At 40.8% G+C, this 27,875-nt stretch overlaps 2 protein-coding genes across 5 annotated transcripts; one reads left to right on the top strand and one right to left on the bottom strand.

The window, feature by feature from the left end:
• Positions 1-19,772: 19,772 nt before the first annotated feature.
• On the top strand, positions 19,773-22,153 carry LOC115364003 (promethin-like). Of its 4 annotated transcripts, none has more exons than XM_030058398.1 (5): positions 19,773-19,924; positions 20,206-20,287; positions 20,945-21,113; positions 21,221-21,366; positions 21,882-22,153. In XM_030058398.1, exons 2-5 carry the CDS (start codon positions 20,216-20,218, stop codon positions 21,948-21,950), a joined length of 456 nt encoding a protein of 151 aa, XP_029914258.1. In that variant the 5' UTR covers positions 19,773-19,924; positions 20,206-20,215; the 3' UTR covers positions 21,951-22,153. The 4 variants fall into 4 exon arrangements, with proteins under 4 accessions (XP_029914258.1, XP_029914257.1, XP_029914259.1 ...); XM_030058397.1 differs by having other exon boundaries at positions 19,787-19,924; positions 20,147-20,287; XM_030058399.1 differs by having other exon boundaries at positions 19,855-20,005; positions 20,147-20,287.
• A 533-nt stretch (positions 22,154-22,686) lies between these two features.
• LOC115364367 (ER lumen protein-retaining receptor 2-like) lies at positions 22,687-27,838 on the bottom strand. Its single transcript, XM_030058900.1, has 5 exons — positions 27,573-27,838; positions 26,299-26,399; positions 26,017-26,175; positions 25,640-25,892; positions 22,687-24,085 (listed from the first exon to the last, which is right to left on the bottom strand). Exons 1-5 carry the CDS (start codon positions 27,661-27,663, stop codon positions 24,051-24,053), a joined length of 639 nt encoding a protein of 212 aa, XP_029914760.1. The 5' UTR covers positions 27,664-27,838; the 3' UTR covers positions 22,687-24,050.
• Between the last annotated feature and the right edge of the window lie 37 nt (positions 27,839-27,875).

The following is a 27,875-nucleotide window of genomic DNA, read 5'->3' as shown; positions in this document are numbered from 1 at the left end:
GTTGTCAACCACCGACAAACACCCCAAGCCCTCAGACATACATGGGGGCCTCGTTTCCGTGGCGACCAACTCGGCCCCCATTGGACTCTTTGAGGCTTGAAAATGTCAACTAGCCAGGAGGGATGCAGGCAGAGGTTGGAGCAGGGATGAGAGTTTGGCTAGCTTTGAGAGATAACACAGCGACAAGAACGACAGAGACAGGTGCACGAGAATAAAATGCCACGGTGGCTTAATTCAAATTAAGCATTCATAAAGCAGCAACCAGCATCAAATACATGTTATTTCCTCCATGCAAAAACAACAACACCAAGAAAAAGGACCCTTAACTGATTGACTTCTTGAGTGCTCCAGACTGAGCTATTACCTAGAGTGTGATGATAAGTTATGACCGAGATCACAGATTGACAAAGGGGTATCTCTGCCACCTCTCACAGACTTTTACAAGCCACTGTTTGTAAGGGCACAAGTCGTGACAACTGGATGGATCCTCTGTGAAGCATCAAACTCTCGGTGACATTGGTTCCTTTACATATCCTGTCTGTTGCGCTGCTAACGGTGAAGACTTTGAGCAGCTGTGACTTCGTCCACTGGGCGTTGTTTCTAGCAAGGAGAGCTCCAGTCAGAGTCTGGGCATTAAGTATCTCACCTTTAGGGGTGATTCACTCAGGCAGAGCCACGGATTGTGTGTCCACTGCCCACAGTTTTGACTGCCTCGCAAGCATAGTAAAGCAAAGCTGCGCTCTCATTTCCTTGTTAAATATGCAGAGGTGTCTCAAAGGCATGTTAATTGGGGCTTTTATAACAACAACAAAAAAAAAAGGTGTGTGCCGAGTTCATCTTAGCAGTGCAGGTCACCTACAAGTCGGCACTTGCTATGGATGACAAAATTACTGAACAACCAGGCTCACAGAAGTCTGTAGGATGAGTAGGCACTCTGCTTATTGTTGTCCCAATAATGGTAAAATATTTATTTCTGGTAGACTTGACTGTTATCGTAGATGCACAATAATACAAGACAAAAAATATGGCTCGGGGTCCAGTGTGACTCCAAGGTGTCATTAATCTTGTAATCACATTTCCAATATTAGGAAGAGGAAATTTCTGCTATTAGTAGATAGTCCTCTATTAAATATTAATGGTCCTTGATGACTTACTGTTAGCCATTATCTGGATGAATGTAACTGAACATCTCGTTAACCCTTTAGCTTTCTGACAGAGAGAGAAAGAGAGAGGACAATTGAACCTGTTTGCCTGCCCATCAGTGTTTTTAGTTTTTGTTTTTTCTCCTCCAAACATCTCTGTCCTGTAAAGCAGTGAATTTTGGTCTCAGGGCCTTGGCAACACATTTCAGCTCTGCTAATTCTGCCAGTGGTTGATGGGTGCTTAGTAAGGAACCATGAATTTATAGAGAAACACAGTCACATAAATCAACTCTGTCTCAGTCCTGCCCAGAAACAAACCATAAAAGTGAACACAAACACACACAGACACACACACACAGAGACACACACACGCATGCACACACCCTGCGCTGTATTGCCCACAGACACTAAGATCAATGCACATCCATTCTGTAGTCACCTTAGGGCATTAGCAGTGTTCATCTATCTAGCAAGAATGGAGCTGTGCCAAAGGGCAAATCTCATCTAATACCACCTTGGAGGGATCAGACACATCACGCCTTTTTACCACTTTTTGATGTATACTCCTTTAAATATGACGAATGTTAGGCAGTATGTCTGTCATCATTGCCAAAGTCATGCCCTCAAAACTCTTGTTTGACACAAGTCTACAACATCATGGAGTGGAGAGGACTGTGTGTGTGTGTGTGTGTGTGTGTGTGTGTGTGTGTGTGTGTGTGTGTGTGTGTGTGTGTGTGTGTGTGTGGTGAGGGTGATGGGGTTTAGAGCAGAGCCGCACTGAAAGTCCTTCTTTTCTCTCACCATAGCAACCATGAAGCAAGAATTATGGAAAAGAAGTGGCCACAGTTGAAAACGAGGGCAAGGGTGAATGGGATGGTTGGCTGAGAGCTAATAGAGCTACCCTCCTCGTAAAAGAATAATTTTACACATGTGTATTAGCACATACTCTTACTACTGGCTTATGTGATGGTCCTTCCCATTTCTTTTCCAATCAAAGATTGCTTTGGGGGGTGAATAATCCTCCTACTTTTCTCCTTTTCAGTTTAATTGTACACACAGTCTGCACTGGTTTGAGCATGTGTGTCCTGAATTCACAAATCCCATCTCTGTTTTCCATACAAATTGATTTTCCTTCTTTAAAAATTGCAAAATGAATGTACAAGTAGCCCACAACAGATTGCTACCGTGCCCCTCACCTTCCTCCTCCTTCCTCTGTCCCCACACCTCCCTCCTCCCTCCTTCTCCATGTCAAATCTGCTCAGTAAAAACATCCAAGCACCCGAAATGCATAGAAACACACCCACAGACCATATCACTCTATCATTTCTCACCACAAAATTGATCCCTACATCGAGGGTCCTTGGGTTAGCTGGTGGATGTTAAGTGTTATGTGATAGTGATGAACGGCCAGTCCTACAACGAAGGGTCAATAACCAATAATCACTCAGCGAGCTCCCCTCCTAGGTCAGTCCCAACACTGTCCATCAAAGTAACACAGCTCAAACAATCCTGTTCATTATTTCACCTGTGCACAGGCACTAAAACGGCCGTACACAGATGCACATTAATCCCAATCAATATTGCCTAATGATCGAACTGCGATAAAGAAAGGTCACAGAAAACGGGTGTACAGGCTCCAGCGTATTTAGGCAAATCAATGCCCACTGTGACATTCATTCCATGTGTCATGTTTTGAGCATGTTGCTGTGACATTTGTGATGGGATCCTTGGAGGGTGAGCGAGCCCCAGGGCCGTCGGGTCTCGTCAGACGTGCTGAGAAACCAAAGCAGAGGAGAGGGTGTGCGGGGGCTCACATGCAGGTGTCCCTTCGTCTCCCACGTGAGACAGTCAGGAGCAGGTGGGAGGGCATCGGAGTGAGGCGGGGGGGAGGAGAAGCCCACAATGGATGACACCAATAACTCTTCACAATGGGAAAAAAGCCACCGTCTATATTTTCTCCAGCCAGATATTAAAAAGATAACTAAACGTAAATCGATCAGAGGAGAATATTGTATTTTCTCTCTTTCCCTCTCTCTCACCCTGCTCTGCTCTGTAACTGTGTGTGTGTGTGTGTGTGTGCGCGCGCGTGTGAGTGTGTGTACATAATGTCTGTGTTAGACAGAGAGCTTTAAAAAAAAAAGTGTTTATGCCACAAGACCTGTAATGTATGGAATCAAACATGTATTTATACTCTGTCATGATGAATATAATTGCATACAGCACATAGTGAATGTACAATTGTTGCTTCTGGCATTTTCGCTGGTATGTTTCTTATTTCATTGTGCTTTTCTAAACAATGGTCTATTTTGATCAGTCTTTTACCCCTCTCCATGGCAGTGTTTCATAAAGATGTAGTTTTTTTGACTGTACTGGAGTGATTATAGGCTTGCATAATAATAATTTTTTTCTTCTTAATGAATGTATTGACTGTACAAAGAGTATGTATTACTGTGCTGTACGAAAGTATTATGGAAACGTATTGGCCAATATCAATATTTTTGAATAAATAAATAAATAAATAATGGTATCTTTAAGGACTGATGACGTGTGTCCTCGTTATCTGGTGATCTGTGAGTTTTTGTGTCCCACTCAATATCACACACTCAACCCCGATGAGAAACACACATCTGACATCATTTTCAATACTGTAATCAACACCCAGAATATCACAGATTCTTTGTACTATTGCACTCACATGCACACGCACACACACACACACACACACACACACACACACACAAACGCACAAATACACACACTCTTTGGGGACTGCAGAGCATGCTGAATTGTCAATGTGATAATTTGCCCATGCTGTCATTGACAGCCTGACAACACTCGGTAATAATCATCTGACTTAGGTTTTCTGTTTGGTCTGCTGTCGGATCACCCTGCTAACACACTCACACACTCTCTCACACACACCGACACACACATCTCCTCATGCACATAAACAGAATAGAGGAAATACGTGCTTGTAAGTGAACCTCAACGACTTCATATTCAGCAGGGCTTTACTCTCCTCCCATATCAGGTTGCAGTACATCATGTAGACACTGACTGATCAGCAAATATACCGATTTCAGCGACACTGCGGAAAAGGAAGCACCTACAGTACATATAGTTCTGTCCCACCGAAGGATCTGGTGGTTGTGTATTACTGATGGCTGCAATGAAGAGCAGCAGGAATATCCATGGATTTTAAATATGTGACACATTCTCTGCCTGCACTGATATGAAACGAAAAACGAACGAGTTCATTTCAGTTCAGTTGATACTTCATTAAATCCCAGAGGGCAACTGATTTGTAGTCTAAGAGGCAACATAACAACAAACAGAACAGGGAATATACAAGGTTAAAAAAAAAAAGATTTAAACACAGCCCAGATATAAACATATACACAGCATCGTAATGAATCCTAGTCCACAGTAAAGTGCCTGTGCCTGTTTATTTCATTTAAGAAGGGACGGTGCACATTAATAAGTACTTAGATGCAAATGTCCCAGATTTAACCATACAAGCAGGTTGATGGTTTACAAAAACATCAACATAAACAGCCAAATGCAAAAATATGTGAGAAGGCATGTAAAAACAAAGCAATCCAACACCCAGTTATCCAACATCCACAGGGTAGAGAAAAATCATGCAGCATGGCAACACATCGCGCAGTCGTGCCGAAAGGGTTAACATCATTAACAGCTCAGTCAGCTGCCTCTCAGCTCTGAGGTTAGGGTCAGATAGGGAATGATATCTGCTTTTGATCAGTGGCCTCCTCTGATGTCATTATTAGACTGTCTTCATTCAGTACATTTTACATACACACAGCAATTTCCCACTATTAGTCAGAACATGACAGTATCACTGATCTGATACGGGTTATGTAAACAGCATATTCTGTTTGGATATTCAGAATGAGGCCTTTTTCCAAATGTAGCATTTTCCAATTAAGACATGTGGGGTATGCTGATATTCATATCCAGGTTTTAGGAGCTTTGTTTGGTCACGTATACATTGCATTCAGACTGTGCGTTTCAACTGGGATTTTTACCGCAGTTGGCAAGACATGGCCGCCTGTTTACGGTCAGCTCTGTGTGTTCAGAATCAGAATCAGAAATACTTTGTCGATTCCGTGTGTTGTAAACAAACCAACTCGCCAACTGTTTGCAGGCCGGGGTAGAGATGTACCCAGAAAACAAAAGCCCACATTTCTAGTTGGAAGGAGACACACATGTGCTTTTAAGCATTATGATGACTTAGACATCAACAGGTTTTTGGATATAAACGAATCGGAGCATGCACAGCTGCATGTAGATGGAAATATTAATGGAATATTCATCTTCATTAGTCACATAAACAGCTTAGTAGGAATGTTGTCGGAATAAGGGTAAAAATCACAATATTTTGTACATGTTGGTGCTACCAAAAGCAACCCAGTAATTCCCTCTTACCATGTTTTATTATATAAAGTCCACTTGTCTTTCCATCCAAACAAATGAAATAAGATTTCTGACTTGTCTCCTTTAACTCTTTGTCAGCTGAATTGCGCTGATGGTGCTTGGATCCCACATGTCATAGGGTGACGTAGGGTGTGGGTGGCGCGGCTCAGGAGACTGAGTGGCTGTCTGGGAATTGGAGAGTTCCTGGTTAAATTCCCCGGCTCCTCCAAGGAGTGTGTCAAAGTGTCCTTGAGCAAGACACATGTCATCCAGTAATAGTAAATTTGCAACTTCAAATAATAATATAGACTACTGACTGCAGAATATTGATTAATTTTTTTCCCCCAATTTCCCCCGGGGATCAATAAAATAAAATGTGCATGTGTATGAATTTTTTTCAAGGAAACTGTTCATAAAATTCCAGGCAAATTCCAGTCCCAATTAAAATAGAAATTCACACGGCATACACATAAAAGGGACCTCTATCATAGTGATTGGTATTGAGAACTGGTTCCAACTTGGAAAATAACTCAAGATCATGATGTTTAGTTGTTGTTTTTTTTTGTTTTTTTTTTTTGTTTTTTTGTAATAATTTGTTATACGAAACAATGAAATACTGAAATAAATGATGTGAATAATACATAAAAATAATGTGGGCCCAGAAGCCAAGACAAACACATTAGTGACCTACCCGAACATTAAAAATGATCACAATTAGAAATAATCTTCCAACTTCCATTTAAACCTCCTATGATCCAGACTGTAATTTTACCCACACACCCCCCATCCATCTTTTGACCCCCCCACCCCTCCACAGAGACCTGATTTCTTCGTTCTTGTAAATTATAAAACTATAATTAAATCTTGCACGCTTATTATTTCCCATCAGAGCATTTCTGTCATGATGGAGTCAGTGTCCTCTCAGATGATAACATTGCCGTTGAGATGGCAAGAGTCTAATGGCCCAAATCCAACAGTTTGTAGAGCATGAAAATGATGTTAGCAGTACACCAAGGCCTTCTCCGACACCACACACATTTCCACTTGAGAATTTATGAGATTTGCTGAAGTGGTGTCTGCGGTAAAGATGGAGGGCTCGGCATCATCATTTAAAATCACCATGTTACTCGTGATGAAGACTGACTCTCTGTGAGGTGAGCAGACTAAAATCATGCCAGAAAAAGTGTCGTACACACACTGAGAGGCATCCATGGCTGTGGGACGTCTTTGAGCCAGTGGTCCTCTAGATTCCTTCTGTGTGTGTGGTTACAGTGGCTTGGTGGGTATGTTAGGGTGAAAACAGGTTGTTGTAATTCAGCAGGAGGTGAGGGTGCAGTGACAAGCCTCAGAGAGAGAGAGAGAGAGAGAGACAGAGAGAGAGAGAGAGAGCGAGAGAGAGTTTAGCTCAGTGTGTGTGTGTGTGTGTGTGTGTGTGTGTGTGTGTTACCCCATTAAATCTTGACAGCACAGGTGACTCAGCCACCACTTTGTCCCTGTCAACGTCAGGAAGTGAGAGACTGAAGAGTGGTTTGCACACACACACACACACACACACACACCCACACACAATACACACGCACAGGTCACTGAGGTATTTACCTAATTACATAGTGTATGATTGAAGTAAAAGCACCACATCACAAGTACATGTACGGTTTCAAACTCCCCTGGTTACATCCACAGACATCAGCCAATCCCTGGCTGGCACATATTCACAATCGTCCAATCATAATACACACAGCTTATAACAAGCCAATTAACACTTCTCTCCCAATAAAGCGGGGCTCCCTGGGGTAATACCACTAACTGTTGATGTTTCCCTGCACAAGTAGAAAATTTAGCCAGCAACAGCTGAGCAAAGGGAGCACATGGAGACGGTGTGTGTGTTTCAATAAATCCACAAGCTGCAGACCCCACAATAATTCCACACCTCGCCATACTATTGTGTAAATGTCCTGTCACATCTTTTGTTTCTGTGCTGCTGTGTATTTGCTCCACACTGCAATATATGCATGGCTGATAAATGTCCTGCGTCCCGACTGAGAGTCTTTTAGAGCATTTTTATGTGTAGCGAGAGAGAGAGAGATAGAGAGAGAGAGAGAGAGAGAGCAGTGAGTGAGAAGGCAGAGGGAATGTGTGTGTGTGTGTGTGTGTGTGTGTGTGTGTGTGCATGCGTGTATGTTTCTGTGTGTGTTTCTGTGCACACTGCCAAGTCTTACCCGTGTGTCACTGCAGTAATAAAGATGGATGAGCCTGTCTGCTGCTACTGTGATTGGGCTGCTGCTGATTGCATGTGTGAGTGTGTGTGTGTGAGAGAGAGAGACATAGTATGACAGACAGGAGAGGGCTAAGAGAGTACAATAAGAGAGAAAGAACAATATATCTTCTGATCCCCATCACTCCAAACTAAAAATGGACATTTCTAGGTCTATGTGGAGGGTATTTACACGTCTGTGTCTACGTGTTAGAGCAGAGATAGGCAATTATCTTCCACGGAGGATGGAAAGGCTGCAGGTTTTCATTTCAGCCTAACAGTGTTACAGCTGATTAGTTCCTTACCTGCTGTAGTGTGGCTGGCGTATTCATGCCTGTATCTATGTTTGTGTGGGCTGTATCTGTGTCTCCACGTCTGTCACTCCTCCACGCTCTGGCTTCTTAACCTTGAAGACAGCGTGATATTCAGCAGCCACACAAGGCTGAAAAAAAAATGATTTTGAGGGATGTGCACCAACACATGCTCGTTTAAAGTCACTACAAGCATTTTCTACTGTACCACCACCATGGCTGATCATGTGGTGTGCGAAGTGAGTTGTGGGATTGTCTGGGAATAAACAGTGGGATCAGCACCAACAAACGCAATATAGTCCGATACAGTGGTTGACGCCGTGAGCGCAGAGAGAGGAGTTTTGACAGCTGGAGAGTTGATCAGTTAAAACGATATTTCTCAGACTGCAATATCCTCATGACACACACACGAAAAGAAATTTTAATTTGACATTTTAAGGCTGCAATCATTTAAAAAACTAAAGCCTAGTGCTGGGCCAGCATATTACAACTGTAATTGAAAATTAGAGGCTGTCCAAGGTAGGTTTGGATGTCGTCATTAGCCTTCCTGACCCCGATACTCTTCTGTGAGGTTAGGAAGACAGCCCAGCCAGTTATCTCCATCTCACACAGAGAGGTGTACAACCTGTTTGCTTTCCACCAGAGAAAAACAGATCATTTTCACCTGAGTATGAAGCAAGCTTACCACATAAAGTCGTCAAGAAGTCACACGGCATCACTAACGTAACGCAAGATGCTTTGCTCAAACTACAAACTAAGACAGCTGCCAGTGTGAATCTCTCAGCTTGATAGTGTCTGACAGGCACCATTTCACCAGTGATCTATAATGTACTTTGTTATATTCATCAGCCTATAGGCCTAGATGATTGCATGTTTCTTTAGACTTCTTCATATAGAGAAAGAAATAAAATCAAACCTTAAAACAATTTGTTTGAAACACATATGTCATCCTCCACAAATCAAAATAAGGATGGAGTAGGGCTTTTTATTTGCTTGTTTTACAGAGATGACAGACAGGCATGATATTTATTTTGTGTTGATTGATTTATTTCAAAATAAGAGGCAAGTTAAAACAGACATGCTTCCATGCACACTAACTAGCCTCCTATGAATAGGCCATCAGCCTACTTGGATTTCACCTTCAGCTCAATGGTAGGACTATCATCTTTTCCTTGTTCACCAAATACCTCCGATGCACTTTGGTTTTAAGTTTCTCCCAGGTAGAGCCTGTTGAGCACCTCAAGGCCGTCTTGCTGAGACTTTAGATATAGATAGTGAGTAGAGGTCACAGGAACGTAAGCTGTACCCGCTCTGTGTTGCTGTTGTAGATATTTATGTGCAAAGATGGGAGCAAAGTATGCCAAGAATCACCTCAAAATGAATGTGTGCCAGTGTGTGCATGCCTCCATTAGATAATGAAGGCTAGTTAGCCTTGGCATACAGAGCACAGTGGGTGCATGAGAGCTTTAGAGCCAGTGCCAAATGAATGTGTTTTTTTTTTTTTTTGTTGTTGTTTTTTTTTGATTTGGAGAATATGATTTGTAGGCCAAGACACCACTGTAGCACCACAATCCTCATTTATAGAGTTATTTTGTCACAAATTTTACTTAAAAAATAAATAAATAAATAAATAAATAATAAAATATTGCTCCTTTGATCTGGACATTGCACTTGGCCATACAGTGATCTCAAGAATATTTGATTAATTGTTCTGGTCCACATTCAATTTGCAGCCATACACTCCCTGTGAGCCTGTTCTTGTGACAGGAAAAGATTTAATGGACCAAACTTGGTGGATGTATTTATCTGGGTAAGAATCCAAACTATCACTTTATGCCCAGGATCTTAACGAATAATTTGAACATTTTAAAGCAGAACAGAACAGAACAGAACAGAACAGAACAGAACAGAACAGAACAGAACAGAACAGAACAGAGGTAACAAATTATATCTGAGAAAAGAGGACAGTGTCTGCACACTGAAAATCAAAGCTGCCACAGTATTTATTAGTGCAACTAACAAATACAAGCAATGAATTTAAACAGCTGGTGCAGACTACTTTCTAAGACTGACACACTGAAATTTTAACCGGGTGATGTCGGCTGTGTGAGGAAAATTTTATATGGAGAGAGAGAGAGCAATAGCATGTGGAATTCTGAATATCCTAATATCCTGAAATGCTAGAGGCACTGTCTTTTCCTATAGTTTTAAAGGCTGCATCACAGTGAAGTGATGCCGTTTTCTGGAGCGATTAGACTGATTAAATATCCAGATGTCCAAACTAATGGTTTATCAAAAATCCCCAAAATCTCATGGTGCAAATATTTTGTGAAGGCAGCAAGAGTCATCCCTTAAATTAAAGGTGATAGGCAATTGTTTTCCTGTGATGTAAACCTGCTGTGCTTCCTGTTATGTAACAGCTTAATACATCATGAAATGATCTGCAATAACATTTTTGAAGATTTTCTTGAGGATAACACAAAGGCACAAAAACCTGTCAACATCCTTCTTTGTGAGGCTTGGAAGTGAGAAATGACACTCTTGTGAAATCACTGCATTACAGTAAAATTTAGGACACAATTTGTTTTCTCACAGAAATGGAAGAGAGAATTCACATGGTGCAGAGGAGTCTTCTGTAATGCGTGAAAATGCTTTCTGTTAACTGTGCATTAGACCTTCACCAACATGAATAAACTCTCCTGCCAAAGCGGTGACATCACTGAATGCATTTGCTGAGGATTATGCAAAGGGATCATAAATGGAAATAAATGTAGTGTTTTTTACAGATTTACCTCTCACCTTGAAGTTTTTTCCCATAGGCTACAGCTAAAATTAATACGTATTCAAGTTTTTTTCATTCAGTCAAAGGAACAAATGGTGTTGCTTTGTTGATTCTATGTTGTCAAAATACCAAGCTAGAGTTTTCTTTCCTTTCTGAGTGAAGTTTGCATGTTCACCCCGTGTCTGCGTGGGTCCCCGCCGGGAGCTCCAATTTCCTCCCACAGTTGCAAATATGTGTGTGAATGTGTGTGTGTCTGTGTGTCTGCCCTGAGTGTTCCCCTGCCTTCTGCCAAGTGAGAGCCGGGTTAAGTTCTCAGTTGGAAAAATGAATGAATAAATGAATGAATGAATGAATGAAAATCCTAGGCCTTAATAATTGTGTTAATTAGCAAGATCATGACTGATACAACTTTGCATTTGTTCATCATAAGTCTTGTAACAGTCTGCAAAGAGGAAATGTGTGTGTGTTGTGCAACACTCTGAAAACAGTATTGCATTTCTGTACAACTGGCCTCTGCTTTAATGAATAATAGTTGTGATGCAGATAGGTATATAGATATAGGGGGGTATTAGGGGGTACTTGTTATGGCGGTCTGCTCTGGGTTAAAGTCCAGACAGTTTCTCAGTCAGTCTGTCCCTGAGCAGTAACGTATGTTTCACTGAGCCTCATTTATAAAACTGGGCATGGATTCCACACTAAGAGTTTATGTTAAGCATAAAAAAGGAAAAGTACATACACCAAAAAATATTCATATTTATAAAGCAAAGCCTACACACCCCTGCATGCAATTCCCTTTAATAATTACAAATCTCCCTGAAATGATGCGCATGTGCACAAGCGTCAACTTCCACCCTGTCAGTGCTCACAATTAGCCGTATATGGTCAAGAAACAACCCTCATGAGTAAGCTGGTAAGCATACTGAACAGTTTGTCCATTCATTGTGCTTTAGGGAGAAAACTGCAGAAAGGGGCCGCTAGACAAAGTGAGAATTTTCTCCGGGGGTGAAGTGAAAGTTCTTGTCGGAGAGGTGGAAGCAAGACAGGAGATGTTATTTTGAGGCTCCATGTTTGTTTGCTGGGTGGCAGCATGTCACAGCAGGACAGATGGAAGATTACTTCAATGACTGTAATCAAGAAGCTTTTTGTGCAATTTGTTCTGCTTTGTTTATTTATTTATTTAGTTCTTTTTTTAAACTTTTATTATTATACATTTTATATAAATCTTACTACAGTCCACACAGCTACATTTTAAATTATACAGCTGAATACAGATTTTGTCTGTCTTTCATATAAGCATCAGAGACAGCTCTGACACGATGACACGTTGTTTGTGGAGCCATCCATTATGAATGAGGGCCCTGATCCCAACCTATCACTCAGTTTGGCTCCTTGGATCATATTTTGGGAGAAACTCTGATGATGAATCTGTATTGAGATTGAGGTTTATATGACATGGCTTGGTACAGCACACAGAACTTGAATGAAGCAGGCGGTCTTTGCTTTGTGTCCCACTTGCTTGGAAACTGTGCAGATACTACTCTGTGTTGTGGCTGTAGTCTGAAAGCAGAAATTATTATAATAAAAGAGCTGCGTACATATGAATCTGTGTGTCCTGCTGTGTTACACGAGGTTAGCATAACATAAGACTGTACATCTCCTAATAGTTCCTCCAGTCACGACCTGCAAACTAAGAAAATGTTACTAAGAGTCGTTGTTTAGTCCAGGTTTAGTGGAAAATAAAAGTGTTTATTAACTTTAAACAGTTAGACATCTTTCCACTGCTTTGGCTCTTGCTCAAGACCTCCCACGTCAACAAATTGCCTGCAGTCGGTTTAAACAGAGGCTAGCCTGGTAGCATGGCAATGATACACATAGATACACTATATGGACAAGAGTACTGGGACACACCTCTTCAGCACTGAATTCAGGTGTTTCATTCAGTCCCACAGCCACAGGTGTATAAAATCAAGCACCTAACCATGAAGTCTGCCTTTGCAAACATTTGTGAAAGAATGGACTATTCTAAAGAGCTCACTGAATTTGAGTGTGGCACTATAAAAGTGTATAATATAATATTTATTAATAACAATATATAATATTATATAATATTTATTTGAAATAAAATGTTTTGTTCAATAATAATGCACATAAAAATGGCCACCACTCCAATTGTTCTGGTATATTCAAGTTCTGTGGTACAGCATTTCATTGCATTCAAAATGCACACCTTTGAAAATCAGCTGGGATCAAATGGTAATGTGCAGCTACACATACAGCTCAAAGACAGAAGCCCCTAAATCTATATATCTTTATAGGGCTTTTCTACATGTGCCAGTGAATCATTTCCCAAATGTCACTGGTCCTCTGAATTTCTGGAATAAATGAAAACATCAACAAGGGAAAATAACGTTGGCAAGACACTGATGTTCATTGGCCACCTGTTACCACTTTAACAAATCAGTTGAGCCGCTCTCATGACAACTGACAAGTGGCTAACCATTCATGCCATTTTTCTGGTCGAGAGATGATGAATCCCTGCTAGTCCTCCTTTCATCACACCTAACCGTTCTCTCCAGCCGCCGAGCCTCTGCTTTGAATACCTGTCTGCTTAATGTATTCCCCACCACTCAGCCCCTCAGCTTTCATCTGGCCAACCACAGGGCCTTGATGCCAGAGCTGTGTTTAATTCAGGGTGGTTAGAGCTTCAAACATACAGTAGATACAAACAACTACAAAGACAAAAGGGCGCCTAATGAAGTTGTCGCATGCAGCAGGCATATGTGTTTGTCTGGATATGTGTGTGATTGTGTGGATGAAACAGAACGTGTGTGTGTGTGTGTGTGTGTCAACACATGCACGTGACAAATTTGTTACAGTTTGCATTACAAAGTATTGGAGAAACAGCTGAAAGGCTCCAGAGCACAGCACTTTGATAGAAGAATATTCTACATGCTCTATACTGCCGTGTCCACTAGAGCCAGTATTACTTACATGAAAAATTACAGAATGATCTTTTTTTTCTGCAGGAAAAACATTATTTTTTCAGCCCAGTACCCACATGGCTGCATAAATTCCACCCCTTGGTTCATAACGACCAAAAAGAGTTTAATGAGTGAGCCCAGCAGTTGACATCACGGCTCTGATGCATGGTGTTTTAGAGAGAGGAGAGACTCTCCTTGCGTCCCTGAGGGGAATGTTTTGAGGCAATTGAAAACACAAAAGGATGGCCGCAGATTTAATGAGACAGAGGAAGGCCCAGAGTTGCCACTCCTTTTTGCTCCTTCTCCTCACTCCATCTCTTCCTCTAGTCCAGAGGTCCTTGCCAGGTCAGACTCTCTCAGAGGTGCACCAAATAATGGATGAGGGTGTACTGCTACACCGAGTCCTCTCTACAGTGATGGTGTCTCCAGCCACTCCTCCTTCTCTGCCTCCCTCTTCAATCTCTAATTTTCCAAGAGCTGCCACTGCTCCTGTGTCAGTATTTTACCTCTTTTTCCTTAATCATAAATCAAATAGTGCATCAAAATGCAAAAAGCACAAAAAAATGAATGGTAGCAACACCAATCCATCAAACACTGGAGCTGAGAAGGAATTGCATATGTGATTAGGAGTAAAAACAACACAATGAAGCATTTTGCTGATCAAGTCCATTTTTCTTTGAGGCAGTTTTTCAAATTGAGAGCCGGTACTCTGTAAACCCACTGACCTAACATTTGAAAATTCTGCACCACTTTCATATTCAAAACCACGTCATAGACTTTACATCCAACTGATGAAAAGGTTGCTTTGCTAATTGAATGCAGCAGTGCTGTGATGGAAATTTGCGATGGTGTTGATTCATTCTAATTAAAATTTGGTAAGCCACTCAATAAATATTGTTATTTCTATGACTGTCGATAATGAAGTAGATGATAAGCCAAAGCTGCTAGCAGTGATATATTATTAAAAGCAAATAAGCAACACATGGCTCACAGCAGCATGCATGGCAAAGTGTGTATGCAGTTCCATGTCACTTATATTTGTGTTCATGAGTGCACATAAATATGGCAAATGTATATTGTGGATTTATCTTCAAGCATTCATCAATAATTGCAGTGAGGCAGAGCATCATTCTGAAAAATTTCTTATCATGTAAGTCATACCTGAAAGGTTACACATGTGTGTGTGTGTGTGTGTGTGTGTGTGTGTGTGTGTGTGTGTGTGTGTGTGTGTGTGCATGTGTGTGTGTGGTAGCGATGTTGTTGGTGGGGTTTTAGTGGTTGACGAGGGATCTGACTCCGTCCTCCGCAGCGCCCTTTACCACCCTCCGGGGAGCTCCCTTTGAGCTTCTCGCTCTCCCCAGTCGGAGGACAGGAACCAAAAACGCACCCCTTCATCCTGCAAAATGACAACCACCGACAATAAGGACTATCCTATTTGACACAGGGCAGACTCCAAAGACATTTTGTTCTCCTGTGACCTGCTGCTGGCCATACACTCCTGTGCAACTTCAAAGGGAGGAACAAAGTAGGCTGGCGAGGTGGGAGGTGGGGGTGGGGCCAGGTGGCAGGGAAAGATAGCATGATGGAGAGACGGCTGTATCGATGGTGACAAACCAAAAGGAGAGAAAATGTGTACCAGATCACCCTCGGTTCATAGTATTCTCAGGAAAATCGAACAAGCTTCTAGCCTGCATAGCTGCTGTGTGTCAGTGAGGGACAGATGTCAATAATGTGACACGCTATAATTTCAGATTCAAGCCATCCAAGAGGTGGATATGCATCAGTTAACCCGGAACCACAGGAGATTTTCTGCTATTTTATGCTCTTCATTTCTCCTCCCCTCCTAGTGATTAGTTTTTACAATCAGCAGATGCAAATGGGAATTCGCTGACAGCCCATCAATCACATTCCTGCTACAATCTGTTGAGCTGCTGTGCACGTGCCAGCAGGCACATCCTACAGTTAATTTGCACTCAGACACTGGAATACATCTGTGCACCACAGGTGTATGGAAAAGAGCATTCAATTTTCATCTACACTGAACTAGGGCAGACCCGTGCTAGTCGTCCCAGGGGTCATTCGTTTCAGAAGCTAAATGTACCTGTGAAATTGCTAAACCACTTTTTTTCTTTATTTCGTTAACCAAAAGCAAACATGTTAAATCATGATTTAAAATTACCTAGTAGGTAGAATTTAAAAATTAAAAGAAAGACAGAAAGAAAAAAGCTTGCTGAGCTCCAAAATTCAGATTTGTATAAAGTCTCATGAGGTCGAGAGTCATTTCTAATAAGAGGTTTTGTTGGACCATTTTGATAATGGGGAAATCAAGAGTGTAAATGAAGATTACAGTCTTTGACATTTTTACTTTTTCATGGCACAGTTTCAGAACAATGGGAGTTGTTTTTAGGAAGCATATTCAAACATCAAATACCTTTACTTTCTGGAATTACGTATATGATGGTTTTAACAGGAAATCAAAATTAATAGTTTTCTAACATATTTTCACTACAAAAACTTGACTGTGGTGTATGGAGCTATTACCATAATAATAAAATGGTCAGCATTGCCACAATACAAATTTAGTACTATTCATTAAAGAATCACACCAGGCAACCTCTTTGCTCCCTCAGCAGTTCAGTTTATGCTTTGATATAATGTCACATAACGTGTGAAACAGGGCATGCTGTCAAAGGTTGTTGAGATATATTATGTATAATTATGTTTTATATAATGTTGGGTAAGGAAATGTTAGCTGAATTATTTAATTTACTTCACTATAAAAAAAAAAAAAAAGCACACACACACACATTGTCCAAAGTATCAGCTAAGTCTAAAGTAAAAGCTAAAGTAAAAAAGTATAAGCTTCTACCATTCCACCATGTTTACCAGCCACAGAGTAACAATTACTGGCTAATACAAACTGTGGCTGAGAGATGGCCAGCTGTGGCCAGAGGCTGTTTGTCCTGTGCAAGGCTTTACAGCTGTGATAGAGGATGGAGCCATTCACAATAAACTGGGGGCTACAGATGAACATCCATCAGCCAGCCAACTCCTGGTATAAAGTGAGGCAGTAGGCTGATGGGTGCAGAAGGACCATGTGGCAGTCGGCCAGGAATGACAAGGCAATGCAGCACTGTTCTGTCCCTCCAGTTCACAGTGTACACAGCAAGAAAAGTTGCAGTTAAATTATTTCCCTATGCAGAGTTTCATAAGATTATAGCATAAGTCAATGCGGAAGACACATAAAGAGAATGACAGTCTGGGATGCAAAAATAATAATAATAAAAATAGTTGTGCATGAATGTCCGAAATTCCTTGTTGTGTGTGCACGCTCTCGCTCCTCCGTTCTGTTACTACACACTGGCACACACACCATGTGTGCACGCACACACACACTTCACTCCTCTGTAACTACTCAAGATTCGGTTCACTGGGTGCATTGTGTTTAACAGTCTAAGAGTCTCTCTCTCTTTCTCTCGCCCTCACCATTTCACTCTCCTTTACTCAATACAAAAGAGTGTGATTAATTAGTATGGCCGGTAGCTACAAAAGGCCCAAATAAGTTGTCATCACAAGTCCCAGGGGTGTCTCTTTCTTCCTCTCTCCTTAGTGCAGTTCAAAACAGATCACACTACTGATTCCCTTGCTCCAAGACATTGTGGTTATGTGCCTCATATATTCAACGCTATCCCAACTCAAGGGGCAAAACTCAAGTCATGGATGGCATTAGGAATACCAGCATTTCAGACTGCTGATTGAGTTAAAGCAAGAGGAAGTAATCAGTGGGAGTGGTAAAGTTCAATCTTTGGTATTTAATATTCTGATCATTCTTCATCTTCATGGTGGGACTGTGGCCATTGCCATCTAATAGCAGCAGAAGAGAGAAAGGGTGTTCATTATTTTCCAGGAGCCATTTCATTCTGACATCTGTGAACCCCCCCTACTGGATATCAGGAGAATTACTGTTTTAATTTCCCGCACAATAAAATCTGCCAGGGCAAGAGCTTTCATTGAGCTCAGCAATCAGTTATGGTAACAAAACTGTGCATGCTGAACACGACATAAGAATATTCATTTACATAGCCTTGTGCTGTACCAGTATGGTAGTAGACAATGTACACACACACACACACACACACACACGATTATTAATGATGTAATCATATCATATCATATGAGTGATTATTAAATTTAGATAGATAGATAGATAGATAGATATACACATGAAAACTACATATTTTAAATGTCCTTTTTGACATTGTCGGCCAGTATCTGTTTCAAATATCCACAGTAAGGGCCCCCACTTGTTGCCATTCCTGCCCCTTTTTTCTCCCTTAATGAGAGAAAAGCCTCAATGTCACTGATGACCAGAGGCAGCTAATGACGCTGATGTTGGGACAGTGATATATACTGAAAAAAATGGGAAACGTGCCTTGGATTGTTAAAGGGGGCATATGGGATAGAAACTCATGTACTGGCCAGAGAGAGAGAGAGAGAGAGAGAGAGAGAGAGTGAGAGAGAGAGAGAGAGAGAGAGAGAGAGAGAGAGAGAGAGAGAGAGAGAAATTTCATTACCTCACAAACAAATCATTTGATGATTCATCATCTGTCCGATACAGACAATTGGAATTTTATGGCGCAATTAGGCAGTAGCAAAGATTGCTGGCCATTGAATCCATTGTAATTATTGGCAATGGTCCATTATGACAATGAATAATGTGTCGCAGAAGAAGAGGAGTGTTTGTAAAAGTGGTAGTTGTGGGTTGGGGGACATATGGTCAAATATGGTCACGGTCTGCAGGCTACAAATGTTTTCTAGCAACAAGAAAATTGTATTGTGAGAATATTAAGAAGATCTGAGTGGACACTGAACATTGAAATAGGAATTACAAGAACTTGTCATTGTAAAGTTGCATTTTAACCAATGAATCCCAACCCAACTGAATGGCAAATCCAAGTTAATAGTGCAAAAGTGGAGAAATAAGGAGGCACCTACATTTTAAAAAAAGGAAAACATTAATGAAATACCACTTGAGTCTTGAAAAGGACAATATTAGAGGACAGCATCAAAGTCAACCCGTTCCAAAAGATATGGAGCTCAATGTGTGGAGCTCTGTGGTGTGTGTGTGTGTGTGTGTGTGTGTGTGTGTGTGTGTGTGTGTGTGTGTGTGTGTGTGTGTGTGTGTGTGTGTGTGTAAGTATTCATATGTTGTGTGGGTGGGAACACAATATTACCTGTGATGACAACCATATTGGATTGTACAGTACTTATGGATGAGCAAGTCAAACTTTTATTTATGATGCATTAAATGGTGATTACTATTATTATTATGTAACATGTTGAAATATTGAAGTATTGTTTTCAGACAATACATTCAAAAAAACAATGTTCAGGCATCACTCGGGGAAAATCCATCACAAAAAGCACACTGTCATCATGCTGTCATTCACTGCAATGTCTGAAAAGGAGATCATTCGTAAGGAAATTGCCAACTTCTGAGAGGATGCAGGATGTCCCATACAGATCCAGGGAATAATCTGTCATTTTAAATTCTTGGTGTGCACACCACTGCAGGAAGGTAATCTGTATTTTGGGATTACAATGGGCCAATGGAGGAGGAGGTGAAGAAGGAAATGCATAAAGAAGATAATTTACCATGCAAATACTCAAACCTGGTAAATTAAAAATGCAAAACTGAGCTGGTAAACACCTGGAAGCAGCTTAATTTAGTAGCAGTAAGTAAAGAAACTAGTAAGGAGGCAGCTCAAGTGGTGCTGAATGGACGGTGGATGGCAGCAATACGCCTCTGCAAGCCTCTCCTGTGCCGGAAACCCAACAGGAAAAAAGAGGAAGCAGGACGAGTCGGTTGAGTGTTTTTTTTTTTTTTTTTTTTTTTTTTTTAAACTCTTAATAAAAGGTGTTGTGTTTGGGTGCTTAGGGCGTGAATGATTACGGAATATCGTGACTCTATCTCATGATCTGGCCTTCGCTAAGATCCGGTCGAGATTCGTGAATTTAGGGTGTGTATGCCTACTTGCCGACTGCACTCTTATCTTATGTTTTTTTATTGAAATATAAGTAAAGTTAGCAGCCAACTTGCGGTAAGTGATGTTTGTGTTTGTTAGCTGTTGTTACTAGAAATGCGGAGAGTCGTGTGGCAGGTTTGCTTTGAACGCGGTGTGTTGGCCAACTTTAACCAACAAGAGCCACTGTGTTTTTTTTTTTTTTTTTTTTTTTTTTAGATTATTGCAAGTCATTCTGGCTCTTGGGTGATCATTTTGTCTCGACTGTGTTTGCCCAGTGAAGTCGAGATGTGGTCTGAGTCCCAGCAGGTCTGCGGGAGTTGGAGGACTTTGGTGAACAGCCTCTACAATGACCCCAAGGTAATCCGAAACTCTAAATCTGCTGCTGTTTAATCTGTGTCAATCCTGCCCCTGAAGTGTGCACTGACTGCACACAGAATTATATTGAAGTCTCTGAGACTTTCAGCAAGTCTGTTTTGGTGTGAGGACAGAGGCAGACCATGCCTACTTGGGCTGAACCTCCCCACTGAAGTTAATCTAAAAACTAGAAGTGTGGAAAAATTTGTGTTTGCTGAAATACAACTACAAACTACACCTTAGGAAAAACAAAAAACTAACAAACAATGTTGGGTACTCGCAAAAACAAACTACAATACAATCAAAGTGCACAGAAACTTTTTAGTCTTTGTCAGTGTGGTCAAATTTGTCAACACAAGCATGAGGAGGCTTTGGTGCTGATTTTTATAGAGACTGGGACGTCGACATGACCGTGATACCTACTGTGAACGTCTTAAATCTTGTCCCTGACTAACACCTCCCATAACTAATAAAAATATCTAAAACTAAACATTTTTAAACAATGGAAACTAAGCTGAAATGAGCAACGGCGCTCTGGAAACTAACTGAAACTAAATGAAAAGCAGAATATAAAAATACAAACTAATGTAAAATGCACCACTCTAATAACGCTGCCCCCCAGTTTACTGATGATGGCTGGTGTGTTGTCCTCTTTGCCAGGTGACGCAGCTGATGAACACCCGGATGGGGCAGTACCTGAGCAGCCACCCGTCCCTGGCCCTCACCCTGTTGGTGTTCAGCGTCATGGCCACAGTGCCTGTTGGACTTTTCCTGTGTTTTGCACTGGTGACCATCACTCTCAATGCAGTAGGGTTTGTTTTCTTCGAGGGTAGGTTCCTGTCAAAATGAGCTTCTATGGTACAACATTTGTGCAGATTAAATGGATTACAGGAGAAGGGTTACTCATCTGTCATTGTCTTTCTCCTTTTCTCTTAGTTTTCCTTTTGTGTGTAGGAGGGGTGACGCTGCTGTGCGTGCTCTCTGGCCTGGTTCTCTTCTCCATCGTGTTTTCTTTGGTCGTAAATGCTTGTTACATCACTACCTCCAACATCCTCAACTTCTACCACACTCAGCGGACGGCGGTAATACACAACCCTCTTATTACCAGGGTGTCTGCAGGTCCTTGAAAAGTCTCAATGTCTTAAATTCAACTTTATCAGATTTATAAGTCTTGAGTTTGACTTTATGAGGACTTTAATTACCACATCAAAAGTTTTATTAGATTTAATTTATGCATCTCATGTATTTCTGTCAAAATGAGTGAAGCTCGATGGCATGAAATTGAACATTTCCGCTGTTACCAAACTCTAAACCTGCCGCTGAACCTGACACTTTCTTTATACCGACATTTTGCACTTAGCCTGTTGTGAAAATGCTGCACATACCTGCAATGTTCATTTGAATAAGAAAAAGATTATTTTCCCAAAAAATCTGTCTTAATTATGGATTAAATTGAGCTTAAATAGGTCTTAAAAAGCATTAAATTGTACTCTCTGATACCTGGAGACATCCTGATTACGTACTTTGACAAACAGTGTGTCACAAGTCAGAGTTTGTCCTCAGTGTACTTTTATTTTTCTCTTGTGTTGCATTTCAGTCTGAGTGGGACATCCCTGTGAAGGCCAGAGGGAGTGAAACTTCAAGATTGGCACACAGGAAACCGTAGCTTTGTTTTTCTGTGGATTAGCACTCCTCAATCTGGCTGGCTGGGATTCATGGATTCAGACACTTGATCAACTCTGGGACCCTGCAGTTACAGGATATATTCTCTGACCGCACAGCTACTCTGTTAGCTTCTTATATATGACAAAAGCTCAAATATAACTTAAAAAAAAAATGCTGCGAAATGTTACATGGAATGTCTTTATATACGTGCAGTGACTATAAAATTACCACAAAAGCCAAAGCATGGTGTTACTGGTCTTCAAACATAAATTATGTATATAGAATATATATATTTTTTAATCTGACAGAAGAATGTATTTGCCAATGTGTAAAAAGAAAGTAAATGTTTTGATACCAAAGACTGTCAATGCACTTCTCGTGCATCAATGGATGGCACTTTGGGGGGGAAAGGGGGTAAACAAGGACTCTGCTGAGCCTATGAAAATACTGCACTCCACATTGGCCTTGAATGCTAATGATGCACTAAGAAATAACCAGTTTTCCCCCGAATGGTATTTATCAGATGCTTATTTTAACTGTCACTTAATAAAATGCACTACAAAGTAACATTTTACACATCTATGCAACATTTACTGCAACACTCGCTGTATACTTATGTGCCTTTCAATAAAACAACGCATCTCAGAATAAACAATCGACTTTTGATCACTCTGTAGAGTATACTTGATTTCCTCAGTGACAACAATATTCCCAATATTAGACACTCAGCCAACAGATTCTCATAAAATCTTTAATGGAGGTGATATGAAAAAAGATTGACAAAAAGTTTAAATAATCCTTTAGGAACCACTCATGTTTCTGGGAAACTCGTGGGAGCAGAGTGTAGAATGCTTTATGAAAGAAATCAGAGGTTTTAAAATGTAATAGAAATGCACCATTGGAAATCATGATCATACAATTGTCAAATCCTGGTATTTTCATACCAAGTGCCCACACATTAGTTATTGCCTTCTTGTCCCAGTATGGGAGGTGTATCAATCAATCAATCATTGAAACAATCTGTGACATAGATGACTTTAAACCTTAAGATTATTGTTGGATGGTTTTCTTACACTGGTTTGTTCCTGTGGTGCAACAGCAGAAACACAAGTTTGTGCTCTTCATCTGCATCCAAAAAACATGAAGTGCAGCACATTTAGGTGTGTAGGAAATTTATATTGCAGGTGTAGAACAAAAGCATTAGGTACTTCTGTACAATATGCTGAGGCAAAAGGGCAAATGATCAGCAAATGCATGAGAGGTTTCATTCAAAATGAAGATATCCACCATTTGAAAATAACCAGAAATACTCTGACAGTGTTGACAAGAAATTAACCATGCCACAGGTTACTGAGGTTAGGAATCTTACAAAATAGCTGTTTTGAGGAAAGAATTGTGTATTTTGAAATACTGACAAGTCTTACAAATGGCGATATATCCGTTTTTTGGAATGAAAACCTTCATTTAGGCCTCAAAAAGGTTTAGTAAGGGCACACAAAACAGATGTGTAATATTACTAGTAACAAAAATTGTATGCAAACAATTTTCTGGACAAAAAAATATGAACCCTAAGCTATGGATTAAAAAAAAAATACTGTCTCAGAAACTGGACATTAATCCTTATCAGGCACTCAGATACATTTATTCTTTATCTCAATCTTTAGTAAGACTGAACATTTGTGCATTTTATTACCGAGTTCAACAAGGTATGTCTCCTGGAGTCAACCCTACTTGTGACATTGTAATAATAATAAAAAAAAAAACAAACAAAAAACAAAAGAGAGAAAAAAAAAACATAGTATACACCTCACATGTAGAAAAAAAGCATTTTCTCCTATTTGAACAGCAATGAAAAAAAGTTTAAGGCGAGATGCTGAACACAGAAATCCAAAGGTTGAGTGTTGGCCTGGGATGATCTTTGTTCAGCTCTGGAGCTTGTTGGCATTTACCAGTTCCATCAGTTATCTTCAATTAGACTAGTGTTTCTTCCCCCTCCATTGGCTCTCTGTCTCAGTCATCCTTTGCTCGGTAAGCGGGATTCCTCGGTGTTATCTCCACGCTCCCTGAGTCTGCTGGGAGTCGCTGCCTCCCTCTGTAGTGCTTACGCCGGCAGGCTCAACTTCTTGCCTTTCAACACTGAGGGTCCACATGCAAAGTTTGACAGTTAGTAATGTTACACACTGCGCATCACTGTGCCTGTGGATGTGCATGGAGCAGTAGCTGTATGTATTTCATGGCACATTGCATTAATGCACTGAAAGTATTGGTATTTCCTTGTCATTGTAAGACTATTAACACCTTGAAATGTGATTTTCCCTTAAATTTCTTCCTAAGTAGCTTCAAAGTTAGAAATGTATGTATTTATTTATTTATTTATTTATTTTAAATAGAGGATGACGTCGCTTAAATTTTCGGTAGCTTCTGGTTCCAATGCTTCACTGACATCGCACTTGAGTGAGTGAAATACTGAAACCCAACATGCCACCGCTTAAAGGCTACAACATTTTATTAAACAGGAAATTTATCGATGTCTCTTGCATCTTTTTATACAGATCTCCCTGTAATTCAGACGTATTTGGTATCTATGGAAACCTTGGGAGCTCAGCTTGAATTTAAAATTAGGTTTGGTGCATTTGAACAAAGTTTGGGCATGCAGCAATGAGAAAAGCACCAATATGATGAGCAGTGTTTGAGAGGTTATTATAAGAGGGCTTCAAACTATTAAAGGTCTCTTCTTTGATATACAAATAAATCCATGGCCTTTCATCCACAGGTTGTTTTTAAGTATTCACTCCAAATGTGATGGAATTTCACATTTTTGGTGCAGTTTAACTAAACAAAATAAATGCCAAGATATTGTAGAATCAAATCACATTAAAGCTGCAGTTCGTATTTCTCTGACCACTAGAGGGTGCTGAGAGCACCCCATTTGTAAACAAAGAATCAGTCCTGCCTCCAGGCCCATGGCAGATTGCTTGTACAAAATCAAAAGTAAAGGATAAAAAATGGTTTGGGGATGGAAATGAGGGATAGATTCTACTCTCACAATGTTTTTGTTGGATTTTTTTTTTTAGATCATTTTGTCACTGACCTCCAGTACAAAAATTTGGGGAACATGCAGACATTAAGATAAAGGGAAAAAACTGCTTTGAATGAACTTTTTCTTTTGCCACAGTGCAGACTGCAGTGACAGAGGCACTTGCATGACTGATCTGAAATTTGGACATGTCTATCTGTAGAAGGTGCTGTTTTAGAGACACTTTGAATGAAGCTGAAGAGGCGAGGGGGTGAAGTGCACAAAGAGAGAAAAGAGATGGAAAACGGCAAAATGGCTGGGCCTAGTGACCTGATATTGGTTTATATAATTAGCAGTACAAAAGTCTCTATAAAGCACATATTAGTTTCAGGATTGTCAGTAGGTTCTGAAATTGTTTGCTGCATGCTTAAGTATATTAGAAAACGACATACGTATGTATCACTGTGATGCCCAGGTATCCTGATTTTACAGTGCCGTATTGGGAGCTCTGGCATTCCCACTCTACTTAGGCCTAATTCAAATCTAACCCTCTGGTCTTTGTCAAATTCGGTATTAGCTATTAATTTGCAGCTATAGCATCATCAAATGAAACTCTACTAAAAGGCCTTTAACTGACCAAATACTATAACATCTAGTAGAAGCAATGAACCCACCTTTAGTGACATAAAGGTAGAAGAAGTCACAGTAGAGGACAGTCTGGACCACACCGGCCACAATGGCAATCATGTCGAAGAAGCCCTCAAAGTAGAAACGCCAGACCCAGTTGAACAAATAGAGGGCTCGATAGAGACCCAAGCAGAACAGGTAGTGGGTGGTGATCGTCTCAGCCTCGCCTGTCTTGCTGATCATGAAGAGCTGGGGCAGGATTGCCACCGACTCCAGGTAGATGGAGAATGTCCACAGGATCTGATGGGAAACAGTTACATTGCATTTATATGAGATTATAAGTGAGGAAGGTGAACACTTGTGTCAGGGAACCTTTAACTTTAGAAAACAACATTTCCCCATTAATACAGAACAGAAAACAAACCTCTAGGAGCGAGAAGTCATGGTTGATGAGAACAGCGAGGCCGCCGACAGGCACAACCAGAAACTCGACTCTGAAGCTGTCGTGATTTCCATCATAGGTGGCCTTGAACTTCATGTAGATCAGGTACACTGTGGCATATGCGCAGGCAATGTAGATCACCTGACAGGGAACACAGGACAACTCGTCAACACATATTACTGAGCTTAGATGTGAGACTTTTATGAAGTGCTCAGAAATCAGTGAGGCTGACTGTCGCCTGCTGATGTGTGGCCGGTGTCTTACCTTCATGAATGTGTTGTACAAGGAGATGAAGGAGGTGAGCAGATCCAAGTAGCGAGTGGTGAACACTAAAGCAAACAGGATTTGGCTCTTCCCGGAGATACCTTTATAAAAAAAATAAATACACATGTCAAACATATATCAAGCACATGTATTAGTTCAGGTCCAGGTGACAGTTCCTTACTTCACAGTGACATCTACTGGAAACTGAACGAACATTTACCCCAACATTCAGGGAGATCACACCAGAACTAAAATATGGTTCTTCCTCTTGCACTTGAATTAATATGCATTGTAACCAATCAAAATGCACATGTAATTAATTTGTTTGTTTTGCTCTCCACTTGGAGCAGGTTTGCCAGACAGACGTCAGTCCATTAACACACACATCTGTAGATAGACCCTAGAGCAAATATATGGATTTGGGCATGTCCCTCAAACTTTAACGCAGAGGTGAGATGCAAATGTGTGAGGTGAGGTTCCCTTGGGGTCCTTTTACTTTTCATTCGGACCTAATGTCATCATGAGACGAGACTGCTATCAGGAATCAGAAAGTGCTGCAACTTTAAGTAGGCGTCCTTATAACTCTGCTCAATGATATAAGAGATATTTGGAAGAGCCACTTATATATATATATATATATATACAGTACAAAGTAGATGCTACAGGACTAGCGGGTTAGGGTTAGCTACTTCCGTAGCTTTTTCTAGAACGCCACGTCAGAAGCCAGACCAAAAAAATCGAGCCTCTAAAGTCCTGAAACAGGACTGCAGCTGGGTGCTGTGTGCGAAACAGCCCCAACAAGTGCAACACACAAATTCCCTTGTGTGGATTACCTTAGTAGCGACGTCTAATGACAAAAGTTCAGTTATGTTAACCGAGGTTTTCAGCAGGCATCTCATTAGACCTACCGACTCGGAGGTTAGCTAGCAGGCAGCGCTGTGCTAGCAGTCTCTAAAGCTAATGCTAGGCTCAGACTCTTGGAAATGATCACCAACAAACTTGTTAAAGAGCCCATATCCTCAGATAACACATACTCTGTGCTATTCGAAGCAATAACAATGAAGACAGTACGTTAGCTACTTTCAAGTTATCTTGCTCAGCTGGGGATTGAATGCTATCGCTCATTAGCCACTGGCTCAGATGAATGAATGGGAAGTATGTACAATCAAGTTGCTAGTTCAAGCCCCGCAGTGACAAAGTTAGTAAGTTAATTTTAGCAGCCAAGGCAGCTCAGTAACAGCCAGAACAGTTTATTTAGACGCCGTAGACCTCACCTGCACACGATCTGCTCTTCCATATTTTGAGCAACAGGATGATGATAGCAGCCAGATGAGAGAGATCCCCTGTCAGCCTGAAGATGTTCATATTGGCAAAATGAAAAGATATAAAATTTACTCGCAACCTAATCTTGAGCTTCTTCCTTATTTCTAACGAAGATCGTGAGAGTTTTACACCTCTTTTGCCAGGACCTTGTGTTTAATTAATTCCCAAATCAGGCTGTGTGAGATGCATCTGATTGAAAATATGGCGAGAGTGCAAGTCGACGTGGAAGGGGGCGGGACAAAACATAAAGAAGA

The sequence above is a fragment of the Myripristis murdjan genome, chromosome 8 (assembly GCF_902150065.1).
Source record: "Myripristis murdjan chromosome 8, fMyrMur1.1, whole genome shotgun sequence".
In the NCBI taxonomy this organism is placed as follows: Eukaryota; Metazoa; Chordata; class Actinopteri; order Holocentriformes; family Holocentridae; genus Myripristis; species Myripristis murdjan.
Note: the sequence above shows the minus strand (reverse complement) of the source record. Positions and strands in the feature narration are given on the sequence as shown.

Excerpts from the sequence above, each read along its gene's own strand:
- LOC115364003 (XM_030058398.1), top strand. The coding sequence starts at position 20,216 with ATGTGGTCTGAGTCCCAGCAGGTCTGCGGGAGTTGGAGGACTTTGGTG. Across the intron at positions 20,288-20,944 it reads GCCTCTACAATGACCCCAAG|GTGACGCAGCTGATGAACAC; the intron begins GTAATCCGAAAC and ends CCTCTTTGCCAG. Across the intron at positions 21,367-21,881 it reads ACCACACTCAGCGGACGGCG|TCTGAGTGGGACATCCCTGT; the intron begins GTAATACACAAC and ends GTTGCATTTCAG.
- LOC115364367 (XM_030058900.1), bottom strand. The coding sequence starts at position 27,663 with ATGAACATCTTCAGGCTGACAGGGGATCTCTCTCATCTGGCTGCTATC. Across the intron at positions 26,400-27,572 it reads GAAGAGCAGATCGTGTGCAG|GTATCTCCGGGAAGAGCCAA; the intron begins GTGAGGTCTACG and ends TTTTTTATAAAG. Across the intron at positions 25,893-26,016 it reads ATGACTTCTCGCTCCTAGAG|ATCCTGTGGACATTCTCCAT; the intron begins GTTTGTTTTCTG and ends GTTTCCCATCAG.